The 16,769-nt window shown below is 30.5% G+C and overlaps 2 protein-coding genes across 2 annotated transcripts; one reads left to right on the forward strand and one right to left on the reverse strand.

Annotated features, from left to right (window-relative positions):
- The first annotated feature begins 9,500 nt into the window (after nucleotides 1-9,500).
- LOC115707245 (phosphoglycolate phosphatase 2-like) lies at nucleotides 9,501-12,016 on the forward strand. Its single transcript, XM_030635141.2, has 11 exons — nucleotides 9,501-9,850; nucleotides 9,938-10,005; nucleotides 10,088-10,180; nucleotides 10,319-10,390; nucleotides 10,498-10,569; nucleotides 10,778-10,837; nucleotides 10,931-10,983; nucleotides 11,120-11,217; nucleotides 11,302-11,401; nucleotides 11,585-11,688; nucleotides 11,784-12,016. The coding sequence occupies exons 1-11, from the start codon at nucleotides 9,757-9,759 to the stop codon at nucleotides 11,879-11,881; spliced, it is 912 nt and encodes a 303-aa protein (XP_030491001.1). The 5' UTR covers nucleotides 9,501-9,756; the 3' UTR covers nucleotides 11,882-12,016.
- Nucleotides 12,017-12,849: 833 nt separating this feature from the next.
- On the reverse strand, nucleotides 12,850-16,138 carry LOC115707419 (oligopeptide transporter 1). Its single transcript, XM_030635377.2, is given in 8 exon segments — nucleotides 12,850-13,372; nucleotides 13,375-13,660; nucleotides 13,764-13,946; nucleotides 14,054-14,312; nucleotides 14,466-15,038; nucleotides 15,121-15,218; nucleotides 15,332-15,777; nucleotides 15,866-16,138. Coding segments are annotated over 8 exon segments (2,298 nt in total). The 5' UTR covers nucleotides 15,984-16,138; the 3' UTR covers nucleotides 12,850-13,037.
- Nucleotides 16,139-16,769: the final 631 nt, after the last annotated feature.

Below are 16,769 nucleotides of genomic sequence, written 5' to 3' on the forward strand. Positions count from 1 at the left end.
TGATATCTTTGTTTGGTAGTGTCATTCAAGAATGTAAAGATTTGCTTGCCTCTTGTCATAATGTTGTTGTGTCTTTTGTTAAGCGATCAGCTAATGTAGTGGCTCATACTTTTGCCAAAGCTGCTAGATTATATCCTGATTGTACGTTCAGTTTGGAGTCTGTTCCAACTGAGTTGCTACCTTGTTTGGTAGCGGATGTGAGAGTTTAATTTTAATAAAAGATGAAATTTCCATTCAAAAAAAAAAAAAATCCATTGAACATATATGGTCTAAATTTGGGAATTATTTTAATTAGTATTTTTTTTTTTAATTATGATAGATTGATTAGTTGTGTTAAATTTGGACATCATTTTTTTTTTTGAATGGACATCATTTTAATTAGCCTCATAATTCTTCTTTATTAGTCCTGAGTCTGGATCGGGTCTAGGGTCAGGTTTGGGGTCTAGGATCTAGGATCTGAGACTAGGGTCTAGGGTTGAGTCTGGGGTATACTCTAGGGCCGAGTCTTGGTCAGAGCCGGTCCTGAGTTAATTTGGGCTCTAGAAAAAACAATTTTTTAGACCCTTTTTATAATAATGATAAATGGTATTTTTAAAAATTATTAAAAAAAAAATATATGTATATTTATTAAAAGTTTTTTTTTTTTTTATTTGGGTCCCTAATAAGAGTGGGCTCTAATCACAGGTCTAGCTCGCTTTAGCCTAGGACCGGCCCTTGTCCTGATTTGGGCTGGTGTCGAAATCAAAGTTGAATTTAGTACAATTTTATTTAACCTATCAATATAAATCAATATCAAACATAATATTATATTAAATAATACTATATAATACAAGAAAAACATGAGATAGTGTTGCAGCCAAAGTTGCAAAGGTTAAACCATGAGCATAAGCAAAGAGGATGCTGAAATTAATTTTGCTATATTGATCATATCATTGCTGATAAAATTGGAAGGTAGCCTCTTCAAAACTAGTGAAACATTGGCATCGAACACGTGATGAGAAAATGGGAAAACTCTTAGCCTGGTAAGATTTAGTCTAGTATGCAATAAGGATTAATATGTAGATAATTGTACAGAAATCAGCCAAGTATTTCAAACGGTGGTACCCAAAAAAAGTGTCGAAGCGGTTCTACTATCAATTACAATCAATTAAAAAAATTTGTTTCAAATAAAATATGTCGGTATCAAGTTTTGACATCAATTCAAGTATAAGAATATAGAGAAGAATAATGTTAAAAGCACTAGTACCTAGCAGGGCCGGCCAGAGGGTGGGGCAGCCGGGGCATACGCCCCAAGCCCCATAATTTTCGAGGCCTCGAAAAAATTTAAATAATATATATATATATAAAAACTTATAATATAGAGCGATTTGCGGCGAAACACTTATGTTTTGATTTTTATACACTTAACCCTTATCTTTATTTTTGGTGGCAAAACCCTTATGTTTTAATTTTTATACACTTAACCTCCTTATCTTTTTTTTGGTGGCAAAACCCCCTTATGTTTTAATTTTTATACACTTAACCCCTCTATCTTTTGTTTTGGTGGCAAAACCCTTCAGTTTACTTTTCTTTGCAAATTTAAAGTTTTAGTTAAATATTACCGTTAAATACTAACTGGATTACTACTGTATCGACTTCGAGGTTTTACCGTTACATATACAAAGATGTATACAGTGGTCATCCAGTTGATATTTAACGGTAATATTTAACTGGCGTGTCAAATTTGCAAAGAAAAATAAACATAAGGGGTTTTGCCACCAAAAAAAAGATAAGGGGGTTAAGTGTATAAAAATGAAAACATAAGGGAGTTTTGCCACCAAAAAAAAAGATAAAGGGGTTAAGTGTATAAAAATTAAAACATAAGGGGGTTTTGCCACCAAAAATAAAGATAAGGGGGTTAAGTGTATAAAAATCAAAACATAAGGGGGTTTCGCCGCAAATTGCTCTATAATATATTAATATTTAATTCCATTAGTTACATGAGAATCTTATAGCACAACTGGTAATTGGTGTTATCTATGAGGGGAGAGGTTGTAGGTTCGATCTTTCCCACTATTAATCTTTCAAAAAGAATTATACGGCAAAAATTTATTTATCACATAAAATAATTAAAATTGATATTGTGTCAAAAATATAATTAATATTTATCTTTAATTTTTATATTAAAAAAAAGTTTATTTTTAAATTTTGCCGCATCTTCTGACCTTGAGACAACTACTTAGTACTTAGCACATTTAAGAGGTCATCTCACTATTATTGTAATTATGTATTAACTTCCTCACAATTAATTTAGTTTAATAATTATTATAAAATATGGTTAATTATTTGTAAGCATCACTTCAAGATAGTGCTAACATTACTTGTGCCTAATAATAATATTGTAGATTTAAGATTACTTTTTTTCTCATTCCTATCTTATCTCCTTGGACCCATTCATGACAACCATCTCATGTAGCATTTGGTGATGTTTTAATAAATATTACTGATGACAAAATCCAGGAGCTGCGAAGGAAGATCCTAGGAAGCCAGCCACTCTTGAGCAATATTACTGTGCACGAAGGCCAAAACCAATCTCTGTTGGGCTGTGACTAATGCATGTCGGCCAGAGGTTGGGGCAGTCGTGATTTAGGCTTTAGGCTCCACAATTTTAAAGGCCCTTAAAAATTAAAATTTATATATATTATATATATGAAAATAAAATATAATGTATAAATCTTAGATCAATATATAATATATTCCATAAAAAATTGTAGCACAATTAGTTAATTGGAATGTATATTGGTGATATGGTGCAAGGTTTGATCCCCTTGCAACCACTTTTGTTTTTTTTTTTTCTTAATTCAAGGTTATACATATATATTTTAATAAATGATTATATATATAATTATGTAAAAAAGAAATTATCACAATAATAATAAATAAATCAAATATTTCAAAATAGTATTGTGTCTTTTTTTTTTTTTATAAAAGTGATAAAATATATAACACTTCAATAGATATTCTATTATAATCAAATATTATTTTAAGTTAGCTTACATGGTAAGAAAAATTATTTGTTATATGAGATAAAAGAGTTATAAAATTGAAATTATGTCAAAATTTAAATAATATTTATTTTAACTTTTATATATATATAAAAAAATAATATCTCATTTCAAATTTTGCTTTAAGCCTCTCAACACTTTAAGATGACTAATGTATTATAAATAATGTTACACACACTTATAAACATTTTTTTTGCGTAAAATAATATCTATTTAATTTAGTTATATTTAATTTTATAGTTAAAATTATTATACTTTATGACAGTTATTACTTATTAATCCTAAGTAATTTATCTATCTATAGATTTATATAAAGGAGAATTTATGATTGATGAGGTGGTATTTCATATTTTTTTTTCAATGTAATTTTATAATTTCTTTGAGAGCTTCAAACTAAAGAAAAATATCATATCCATTTTTACTAATTTAGTAAAATATCCCACATTGTTTAAAAATAGTTTAAGTGTTGCTCATGTAGTTTATAAATAAAATTCTTATTTTTTTATTTTAATGTAACCTGATATTAATTTTAATTTATTTGTGATTGATTAATTACTCAATTAGTTGTGTATCAACTAAAATAGTTATTGATGAAATCACGGCTTTTGATTAGAGAGTACTATCGCTTGGATACACACTTAGACAATATAATTGAAACTAGTTTAAATTGAGCTTTTGATTAGCGAGTACTATCGCTTGAATACACACTTGTAGCAGAGCAAATCTAGACAATATAAATTAATTAGGGGTGAAAGAGTACCTTTTTACTAACTTTGTACGAGATGAAAGTAGAGTAATATTTCTTCCATAGGAGAGTCATCGTTATCTTCATTCTAAAGCTTCGAGTATATTTCATGTACGGTGCACACTTTCTTCTTTCTTTCTAGGGAATATACTTATTTGGTACCCTGTATTATACTTAAATATAACTTTGGTACCCTCTAATATGAAAAATGTTTATCAGGTACCCTCTATTTGTAAAATTAGTAAAAAAAAGTACCTTACACACGATTTTGGTCAATAATCTTTTCATATGGCCAAATTTACCCTCTATTTTCAATTAGTTAAATTATGTTGTTTGTTTTCCATATTTTGAAAAAGAATTAATATTATTTAAAGTAAAAAAAAAAAAAACCGCATTAAAATAGATGTAAAATAGTAAATGAAAAATATATGTGTGCATTTTCGTCTCTCACAAGGTATAGACCCAAGGGGAGTGAGTGGACATCATCGGACACTACACTCACACCTCATTGTATTGTAGCATTAGTCGTCTTCAGGTGTGTTTTTTTTTCTTTCATTCTTTGTAACATACTATTTTTTATGTTTTCTTATCAGTTACATTATAATGGGGCAAAAGAAAATGCATTATTTTCTTACAATAAGTAACTAACTGTATATCATGTTAAAATTACTGGAATATATATAATTGAATATCCAAATCATTATATATAATATATTTATGTGTGTGCACATTTGTATTTAAAGTCTATATAGCTTAAGTTGTCATGTCTCTTGAAAAGATGCCTTTAATAATTCATGGAGAGAAAAAAAAATTATATTTGATCAATTTTCTAGTCATATATATATAAAGTATATGATATCTATTTACTAGCTGTGATCAACATTACGATTAAAATAATGAATCAAAATCCTATAAATCGTATATGTGTTTTTGAGTATGGACATATATAGGTATTAGTAAATGTTAAAAAATTAAATTTTCAATTCACTTTAGATAGAATGTATATCATAAACTCATATTAATTATCTCTCTTTGTTCTATAATAGCTTGATTTTAATTGTTTCTTATTATTATTTTTTTATTTGACTTTAATAATGCGTTTAGAATTTTTTGAACTGGATTTGTTTGAATTTCTAAATTATAACTTCAATTTTTTTAAAATATTGGATATGTTTAGAACTAAACTATAAAGAAAACGATAAATGTTATATTTATCTTATTTATTTAATACAAAATATAATTTATATATATATTTATATATAATTTCTTTTAAAATATGAATAATATATAAAAATAATCATTAGTTAAAATGCAGGGCATTTTTGGTATTTAATAAAATGCAGGGTACCAAATAAGTATATTCCCTTCTTTCTAAATCTATGGTTACTTTTTATTTTATATATTTTTATTTTGATGTTTCTTTCGGTTTGACTCTTTAAGATATTTTGGATCATTGAACCAAAAGCTGTATTAATTTATCAATTTGAGTAAAAGTGCCTCTGGATTGTTAATTAATTGGATTAGAAATGTTTATTCATGTGTTTTGTTTTTCCCCTATTTTATAGTCTATTATTATTATTGATTATGACGTACGAGGAGACAAAATACTTCAGTCACCGGCGGAGGAGAACGGATCGAGCGTAGAGAGAGAAGACAAAGCTTTGCCATTGCTGGGGTTTTCTCGACCGAGTCTTTTAGTTTCTACGCCATTGTCGTCGATGTGTGGACATCCTTATCTCCGTTTATTATCGGGAATCTCTCTACGCCACAAACCTCGTGTTCTTGTTCATCATGCTCTCCCAATACTTTCTTAATAATATTTCTAATTTTTTTAATTTTCTAATAAATCTAAATATATTTATATATTTGTATGAATGTTTACTATTGATTTTGTAGTGCGGACGTGATTTGATTTGGTTTCATTTTCATTATGTGGATGGTATTAATTTTAATCCCCAGGTTGATATAGCTGCCAAGGCCAGAGTTCTCTGCATTTTCTCTGCAAAAGTGATTTGACAGAGGTCAGTGAAGACGTCGTGCCGGAGATGGTAGGGGTGCCGAAGAAATTATCGCATATCATGTCGTAATTGGTGTTCTGTTAATTTGGTAACTTCAAATTATTTATTATTTTATTATTTATTAGTCATTTATTTATTCTTATAACTCAACTTTAATTTATATTTTAATTATTTTTCATATTTTATATATATATATATTAATTTTACATTTACTTTGTGGATCTAATTTCTATTTTGTTAAGTTTCTTATTTTTTAGAATAATTTTAATTTATAATTTTATGCAAATTTTATTTTCTTCTTTGAAAAAATTTATTCTTCTAAATTTTGTTAAGTCATTTTTCTTACTGTATTTTTATAGGTTATTTATGTTTAATATTATCAACATTTACTATTTCTTAAACTATTTTTTACGATAAATAGTATACATGTTTAAAGTCATTATTGTATGTATATGTTTAAGGAATAAGTAGTATTTTATTTGATATTTATATCTTTAAATGTGTTTTAATTATATTTTATTAGATTTTAATATTTTTAAATTATTCTTATTTTATATATTTTAGTAATTGAGTTTATAATTATATTAATAAAGGTTTTTTTTATAAATTTTCGTAGTATTTAAAAAATAATTTATATATAGTTATTTTTTATCTAGTTTGGTTTTACGGGGATAGTTTATAGTTTATGTTTGTAATTTGTGCCATTTTTTTTTTGTTAGTTTGTGCCATTTTGTTTTGGCAATTTTATACTATATTAGTTAGCTAGTTTAGAGTTTGTTGTTAGCTCGTTTACGCATGGATTCAACCTCTTACTATTGTAGATTTTCACAGATAAATTTTAAATTTTACTTTTAATTATATTTTAATAAGTTTGGAGGAATTTCTTTCTATCATTGTTTTCGTATCATTTATTTATTAGGCAATTAAGTTTTGTTACATTTTTTGAAAAATAGTTAATTTATTTGGGATTTGATTTATTTAGTTTGATTAATCTATTAAATCTTATGTATGTTGTAGGTTATATTGGTTAGTATAGTTCTACCTTGAAAGACTTAGCTCTTACAATAAAAAGGCTTCAAAGATAAGTTTTTTCTTGTTATAATAATAATTGCATTTTATCTTTAATTTAAAAATTCACAACATTATCATTGTACAGTGTGCTAATCCACATTTATACATTTATTTATTTTGTAGGTAGTTTTGATCCAGGTGTTTGTTTACATCGAATGCGTCTTGAAGGTGGTCTCAAGTCTAAATTTCTGAGATAATTTGGTCTTATATAAGTCGCTTTTTTGTAGTGACTTATATTCTGACTATGTATATCTTTGGCTAGACAATTAGCTTGTTTGACTGGAAATTCTTCTGCGTTGACGATTTTCATAGTGTGATATTCTATGGTAGGATTTTTACAATTAATTGTACATTAGTTTTGTTTGAGTATTGGAGAGGATTATTTCATTAGTTGAAATTATATTTTCTGTTTTTATCTTTTTTTTTAACCAAAAATTACAAATTTCATTAAAGCAAATCAACTATTAAGATAGCTTTCAAATTATTTAGGACAGCCCCGTTGGAAATACGATCAGATAATGAACTAGAAGAACAAGTTAATCCATTAGCCGCTTGGTTCCTAAATCGTTTAACAAATTTAATTGAAATAGGAAATAAAAAAATAGACTGCAGAAGATTAATACGATCTGAAATAATAAGACCAGGAAGAGACAAAATCTAGTTGTTACTTTAAATAGCTTGAACTAACATTAGATAATCCGTTTCTACTACCACAGCAGTAGGATTAAAGGCTTCTCTAATGGGACACTAAAACCTCAAAAATAGTGGAGTTCAGATACAAAATTATTCTAATGGAGCTCTAAATATTATCCTATATATGTGGGAGTCTATAGTGTTACACTAAAAATAGTGGGACACTATATGCTATACTAATTTTTTTGTTTTTTAGTTCTTAATATTAAAATAATATATTTATGATTAAATTTTTATATTTATATAAATATTATAATGTGAGATAGTTTAATAAAATAATATAATAATAAAAAATATTTTTTAGTGTAAATTTTAGTGTTTTGGAATAAAAAAAAATTTAGTGCTAAAATTATATTTTTTTAGTGTTATTTTAACACTATATTTAAGTTTGAACATTGAAGATGCCCTGACACCTTCAAAAGCAGCCGCCGCTGCCGAACTTCTTTTCACTCAACTTAGAGCCTCTTTTAAGGATATTGCTTCAGCAATAAGAGGATCTAGCTGCCCAAACTTCTTGACAGCAGCAACTTCAATAAAATACACCATCCATTACAAATATATGTATAGATTACATTATTTTTTAAAAATAATTTAATATAACAATTTTTTTTTGGAGGGAATTTAATATAATAGTTTAATGAATATTATATATATGTTATGATATTAAAATTTTAATAAGTTTTTTTTTTGTACTGTTAAAACTTTATAAATTGGTATTTAAATTTTTATTATAATGTTCGATAATGCTAGTAGTGTACCGTATTTTTACAGTGTAATTTTTACAGTTTTAAAATGTCACGGTTGAGAAATTACAAAAAATACTGTTAGACCTCGCGGTCATTACAAAGTATAGTTTCGGGCATAGAGGATAGAGGCAAAAAGCCGAACCTCTGATGAGAAAACGCCCACTTGGCCACATTATGGGCCATAAAATTACACCGTCTACTAACATATTCAAACATACAACCAATAAAGAAAGGGGATGTGATTTTACAAAAGGAGACGAAGTTATCAAGCTCCCACCGGGACTCGTACGGGTGTTCATAAAATAACTGATCCAATCCAATCCGCACGATCCAATCCAATCCAATCCGCAAAGTACGGATATCCGCACTTGTGCGGATTGGATTGGATTGGAAAATTCAAAATCCGCACTTGTGCGGATTGGATGTTGATTGACATGTAAAAGTAACCGATCCAATCCAATCCACACATATTTATAACAAAATTAAAAAAATTATATATAAAAAAATAACATTTTAATGTAAAGAAAATAGTAATTTAAAAGTCTAATACATATGATACAATTATATTGCAAAACTTAATAGATAAAATTTATATTCTATTCTTATATATTTTTTTTTCTACATACAATTTAAAATAAAATTAAATATTTTTTTATATATACAATTTTTTTTTTCTTTGAATTTGTTATTTGTTATTTTATTTATTTAATGTGTTGTTGTAGACATAAAATAACTATAATTTATTTTAATTTGTTGCTAGTTATGTGAAAAAAAATATTTTTTTCATAAATATTAAATAATTTAATATTAAAAAGTAACCAATCCAAAGTAACCGATCCAATCCGCACTTTTGCGGATTGGATTGGATTGGATTGGATTTGAGCTATTGTGTGGATTAGATTAGATCCAAAAAATGAAATCCGCACTTGGTGCGGATTGGATATTGTTTGACCAAAAAAGTGCGGATTGGATCGGATGAACAGCCCTAGACTCCTTCCCATTAAGAGCATTGATCACCACCCTCGAATCACTCTCTAGAATAAGAAACTTGACACCTCGAACTTTAACTTCCTGAAGGGCCAGACAGCACGCCATTGCTTTCCCACAGAGATCATTGGAAAAATCCATCTTAGAAGTAATCACCCAGATCACCTTGCCAACGTGATACCTTGCATCCACAGCATTGGAAGTGTGATGGCGTCTAGTATATATATATGCACACATTCAATTGCACCCAAATATCACACACGCAAATCACTATTAACATGCTCTATATTAGACTAGTGGAAGTGTGATGGCCTTTGACAACAGTGGACGAAAAATATTCGATTTTGAAAGACTTTTTAAGCAAAGCATATTCTATTCATTTCTGGATAAATAATTAAAAGAGGAAGCATGCATATAAATTTACTAAGTCTCCTCTGAAAATAAAATCCAAAATGAACTCTTCTTCTCCTTCAACTCACCAACTCTCCGCTCACAACATCGGACACCTCATCGATTCCGTCGATGCTTTTCTCTTCGACTGCGATGGTACTATTTCCTACTAACTTTTTCTTAATCCTTTTTATTAAAAAAATTAAATTGATTTTAATTTTTATAATTATTAATAATACTCAGGTGTCATCTGGAAGGGCGACTCCCTCATCGATGGCGTCCCACACACACTTGACTGGCTTCGATCAAAGGCAATCTTTCTCATTCTTATTTTTCCAGTTTTGTCTTCCATTCTTTTTTTATCCATTTAACTCATTTTGGGTTTAATTGCAGGGAAAGAAGCTCGTGTTTGTTACCAACAATTCCACGAAATCAAGAAGCCAATACGCCAAAAAGTTCCAATCCCTCGGCATTTCAGTCAACCAGGTTTTTTTTTCAAAACAATAATAATAATAAAGATAAATGGAACATGGGTTTTGGAATATCATTTATCAGTCCATATTCAATATAGTTAGTTTCTGATTTGCGATTTCGGAATTATATATTTCCCCTCTTTAATTGTAGGATGAGATATTCTCTTCCTCATTTGCAGCTGCTATGTTCTTGAAAGTCCGTAAATTTCCCCAAGATAAGAAGGTTTGGAATTTAATTTACTTTATAAAAGCATGGAACATTGGCAATGGATTGGGGTATGGATGTTCCAAGTCCAAACTGAATACTGATATTTATATTATGTGTTGTAGGTCTATGTTATAGGTGGAGAAGGGATATTAGAAGAGTTGCAGCTAGCTGGCTTTACAGGTCTTGGTGGCCCAGTAAGTCAATTCTTTTATTCCTTTCTAGATTAACAAATAAAGAGACCTTAGTTTTATAGTTTTTAATTAAATGTCATCATGTATACACAATATTCTGGCCAATAGAGAAATACAGGACTCAGCCTATCCCATATGTTGGCAGTTACTTGTTTTCCTTTCACTTTATTGTTTTGATTTGAATTGTTCGTAAAACAATGTTGTATTGCAGGAAGATGGTGAAAAGACAGCAGAGCTGAAACCAAATTCTCTCTTTGAACACGATAAGAGTGTAAAGTAACAGCTTCACTATTTTATTGAGTTGTTTGGTTGTTATTTCTGCTAGCAATTAAGAGCATTTAAACATGTAATAGTTGTTTTTCAGGTAGGAGCAGTTGTAGTTGGATTGGACCCACGTATCAACTATTACAAGCTTCAGTAAGTGTTACTTTTCTTCCTTTCTTAAAAGACATCATTTTTGTTTACACTTCCAAACTTTCTCATCGTCTATTAAAAGTAAAATGTTATCTATCCTGTATTGATTGATGTCTTTATAATGTTATCTGAACTGTAGATATGGCACTCTATGCATTCGTGAGAATCCAGGATGCTTGTTCATCGCCACCAACCGAGACTCTGTGGGGCACATGACTAATTTACAGGAATGGCCAGGTTCGTTTATTTGTTTCTGATATTTTATTTGAAGATATTAAGCAATTTATTCTAGTTATTTCAGGGTTTGCGTTTGGGTTTTAGGTGCCGGGTGCATGGTTGCAGCCATATGTGGATCAACTCAGAAGGAGCCAATTGTAGTTGGGAAGCCCTCTACTTTCATGATGGACTTTTTGCTAGAAAGGTAGGCAAGGCATATCTGTTCCTTTTTCCCCTGCTGCACTTCTCCTTGTCATAGCAAAAAGCATGAACATGTCATGCATCTAAAAGAGGGAGCATAATTGCACTGCAGCAAAGCTTTGTTTTCTGCTGCAAGATTACTGTCCAAAACACTGGAATAATTTTTGTTATTATTTTTTTTCTTCAGATATAATATAAGCTGCTCCAGAATGTGTATGGTTGGTGACAGATTAGACACTGATATTTTGTTTGGGCAGAATGCTGGCTGTAAAACTCTCCTTGTTCTTTCAGGTTTTTTTCTTTGTAATCCAATTTCTATGTCATGTAACTCTGACCACAAGGAGTTAATACTTTTCGTTGCTGAGGCTTGTAATTTATCATGACAGGTGTGACAACCCTCCCAACCCTTGAAGATCCTTCAAACACTATCCTACCAGATTATTATACCAGCAAGGTGTCCGACATTTTTGACTTGATGTCTTGATGGGAGGAACTCTGATCTGGTGACCGGTTATTCTAATATTCTTCATACCAATATTATTTATGAATAATGTTTAAAATTGTGAAGTGCAACCTTCATTGTTGTGCTCAATGAACTATATTGACAGACTTTTTGAGTGATTGTCCTTTTGAACAATGATTGTCTGGCAGGAAAATATATCATTGACAAATTAAGATATAACTTAACAGATTGAATCATCAAGTAAAGTTAAATTGTCAAGTAATTCTTCAAGTCTGTTGTACTTAAGATTGAATTAGAGTAGACTCTATTAGCAATTTCGTATGATTTCTTTTCTTATAGTTTATTACGAGATGAAGTATAAAGTAATTTTTTTGGATTAATTTATAATTTTATTAAATTAATTATTTATTAAGAAAAAACAATATCATATATTTAATCAAAATAAATTTTCAGTAATTTTCAATAGAACTAACAATTCTTCTTGACAAAAAAAAAATCTTGAAATTCAATATAAGAAAAATGTTATAACAAATATAATTTATTTTTTAAAATTTAAGTTTATATATGTTAAATAAAATAGTATATAGATATTATATATTAAAATAAACAGGGCCATATTAGTTGGGTTCGACTAAATTAATTCACATTTTTTTTAGATTATTTCACAAAGACACTAAAATAACAAAAAAAAAAAAAAATTATAAAAAATACAGTTTGTATAGAATTTCAAATATTTTATTTTTATGATTTTATTTATAAATAATACTGTTTTTTATATATTTTTTATGTTATTTTTTATTAATTTATTATTAATATTTTTATAATTTGTATGTTATTGTTTGAATATGGTTTTTTTTGTTATTTTTATGTAATTTTGTTTATTTTATTGTATTATTTTTATAAAATACTGTAAAAATATATAAAAATTTAAAAATAAAATAGTGATTTATGAAATTATTATTATTATTTTATCTAATTTTTTATAGCTATTTTCTTTTGCTTTAACTATCTTTTAAAACTTTCAAAAATGTGCAAATATGGGTTTGAAGTTGAACTGAGTGCGTGCAACACTACTGAGCAACAACTTTACACGATATCTTACCAATCCAACAATGCCACGTGGTCAGATTGGAATGCACAGAGCCCAAATTTACATTTTTTTTATCTTATACTTTTATCAACTGAAAACAGGGCAACCATCGACTTTGATTCCCGGCGCCGTAGGACAGCTGGCCAAAGGGCAGTGATCGTCCAAATCCAAACCCCACCATCTCATTCCATTTATGTCCTTAATCTGCAAAGTAAAATAGCACAGAATCGCCATGAATGCCACTCCCGCATCCAGCCCAGCTGACAATATATAGTTATGCCGAGCCCACCACTCTTTGAATCGCCGGTAAACAACAAAGTTGAAGAACACCCCCACCACGCCCCAGCATATGTAGTTCACGGCTCTCGCCGGTGGCATTGATCCGGCGCCACTAAGAATAATGGGCATATGAATCAGACCCCATATTTTTTGGTGGGAAACGCCCGGGAGAGGAGCCATGCCGGCACCGGAGCTAGAGCTCCAATAAGGAAGAAGTAGTTCATCTTTGGGTACAAGCCCAATGGGCCGAACATTCGACGTGGGCCCACAACGCCCCAGATAATCGAGGCGTTGTAGAAAACGTCGTCTCCTGGACACGTCCATGGGCTTCCTTCTGGTAGCTTTGAGGGTTGGCAAATATTTTCTACTGATGTGAGTAGCCACCATGCTGTGCCGAAGTAGACTGAGGTGGCTACTATTGTTCCCACTAGCTTCATTAACAACATAAACAAAGACTCTTAACGATTTGGTATCTTTAAATCTTAATTGGTCTTTTATTTTGTTTTGTTTTTATTGAATGGAATATGTGTATACCTGAACTAGGAACATGGACTTGGGAGGGATTTTCATGTAGTGTCCCAATTTGAAATCCGAAAGGAACATTATTGCTTGAGTCATGCTTATGTAACCATAGGTCTTAAATGCAACATTTGCTAATGGTTTTCCTGGATATATATAACCAATGATGAGTTCAGTGATTACATTTAGTCCTGGTTGCTGCAAAAGAAATTTACAACACAGTGATAGTGTTGTTGATTGAAATTAGTTTTAGAGGGAAATAATAAGTAGGGTAAAAATGTTGATTAGTGATGAGATTATTATACTTGATTTGTAGTGGCTGTGATGACCCCAATTGGGAGAGTGAAAATCAGGGCCATGCTAATAGCTAGAAGGACACCCCAGTAAGGGAGCTGCAATTGTCTACCAAAGCCTTCACAAGCAAGCATAGCAAGTGCAAGAACCACAGCTAAGAGTGTGTAGAACCACCAGTCTGGAACAGCCTCATAATTCTTCTTCATCAGTCTCGTGTGGACATCACCAAACTTATCTCTGAATGTTGCTTTTGTCTGTTGCCAAATTGATCTGCATATATTTAAGTCCAATAACAAAAATCCAAAATAAAAAAACAAAGCTTTTTCATTATTAAAAAACTACAAGGAGAATAAGAAAAATCCCTATACAAAATACCAAAAAAATTGTTTACTTTGGGAAGGAATCCAGTACTAAAAATCATACCTTCCGTGAAAGAGAGCAACGTGAGAAAGTGTTGCAGCCAAAGTTGCAAAGCTCAAACCATAAGCATAAGCAAAGAAGATGCTGAGATTAATTTTGCTATATTGATCATATCCCTGCTGATTAAATTGGAAGGTAGCCTCATTCAAAACTAGTGAAACATTATAATTTTGGCCATTGGCATCGAACACATGTGATGAGAAAATGGGAAATCTCTTGGCCTGGTAAGAGTTAGTCCAGTATGCAATTGGGATTAATATGTAGACAATTATGCAGAAACCAGCCATAATGTTAATGATAGCAAATCCAGGGGTGGCTAAGGGAGATCCCAAGAAGCCAGCTACTGTTGACCAATCAAGGGCGAACGAGCCAACACCGAGTCCACGAAGACCAGAACCAATCTGCTGGGCTGTGACTGAGTCCTTCCATATCCAACAAACAAAGGAAAGAGCTGTTATTGATGGAAATAGATAGTTGGGAACAACATAGTATGCAAAACTTGATGCAAGGACCAATATGAAAAACTGTAGCCTTGTTAAGCCTCCTTTTGGCCTTTTCTCTACATCATGTAACGCCCTATTAGATAAAAAGAGATATCAATAGAAAGGAATAGATTAGAAAATGAACTTAATTACATGTACATATGCATAAGATGTACCTGAAGAGGGACACTTGAACCAAGTTGGCTGGCCACCACATGTAAGGAGAATCAACAAGAAACTTCCGAAAAATTCCTGCCCAGCCATACCCCAGCATCTGAATATTCCATCATATATACTTTATAATATTAGTACAAAGATTTAGTTGGGACCAAGTTATCTGATATTACTATTATAAGATATTATTTGTGAATTTAATTAATAACTAACCTGAGTAGTTAGTGTTAACAATATAGCTGCAAGAGGATGAATGTCCCTGAAGTAGAAAGCCTTGACAATGGTGATGATGTTCACAGCATAAACAGAGTTTGAACCAGAATTAGCAAATATTGTGATCAAAACATGCTCTTTCAAGTTAAAGGGTCCTGGATTCAGTGAAAATGACCAATTCAAAACTGGTATCCGAATCGATTTGTTTGGTAGTTTTGCTGCCATAAACATCCCAACTGGAAGAACCACAATTTGAGCTGAAACAGATGAAATGTATAGAGCATTTTGACGGTAACCAAAGAATTGGTTTAGAAATGCCAAAACGGCACATGAAACAATCCCCAGAACCCATGTTCGGAAAGTCAGGCATGCCAACGACGGGTCGTCTGTGATGGGAACCGTTAGCCTGACTTGCTCGATTGGAGAATCATTTACTTCATCTTGATCTACACACCAAAAAATAAAAAAGAAGAAGAAGGGTAAAATTCTCAGTGCCAGTTAATTTAGTAGTTCAACTTGTAAGAAAAGGATTACCATAACTTTCAGGTATATGATTTTGAGTATCAAGATGATCATTAAGCTTGTTGTTATTGTGATATGAGAGAGGGATCACAGCATGTTCCATAGTGCTTGTCAATTTAAGTATGGTCATGCTAAGCCAATGTATATAGGGATAAGCTCAGCCAATAATTCAAGTAACACAACTTTACTTGTCTTGTCATTTTCTTCTATAATTTCTCAGTATAATGATTGACCAGTTCAAACGCAACACTACTGATTTAAAATGTCCAAAAGTGAGAATCTTTTTAATAAATGAAACCCTCTAAAGTCTAAACTAAGAAAGAGCCAGAATCTTTTTTATAGCTAGTGTATAATATAATGAGGTAAAAGAAACTCCAAACCTCATAAAACCGGTAAAAATTCATGAACTAAAGTTCAAAGTCCAAAAGTCATATGAGATATATATGTTGTCAAGGGAGTTAAAAGAGGAGATTTATTGTTACTGAAAACGGAGAAGCTAGCAAATATATAAATTATCCATCTAGAACATGCATTAGCAGCATTATTACTTCCACAAAAAAATCAAAGGCGCATTTAATCGCTATTAATTCTGTTCAGTACGTATTACCATCGCCCATCGGCATATCGATATCCATCCATAACTGCCATTAACGCAACGCAAGAATCATAATATAAAAGCCGCCCTATCGGCATCACGTTCACGTATGAGGTACAATGATGAGCTTGGCATTTAATTAAAGACTAATTTACGGTTGTCAAAGTGATTATTTATTACATGTATATTTTAATTAATTTTTAATCAAAAAAATAAAATTTTAACCTAGACCAATCTATGACCCGTCAAGTGTCATTTACTGAACACTTAACGACTTAATATTTATGAAAGTTTTGTAAATTAAAGTTAGGTTTTATTAAA

The sequence above is a fragment of the Cannabis sativa genome, chromosome 1 (assembly GCF_029168945.1).
Source record: "Cannabis sativa cultivar Pink pepper isolate KNU-18-1 chromosome 1, ASM2916894v1, whole genome shotgun sequence".
In the NCBI taxonomy this organism is placed as follows: Eukaryota; Viridiplantae; Streptophyta; class Magnoliopsida; order Rosales; family Cannabaceae; genus Cannabis; species Cannabis sativa.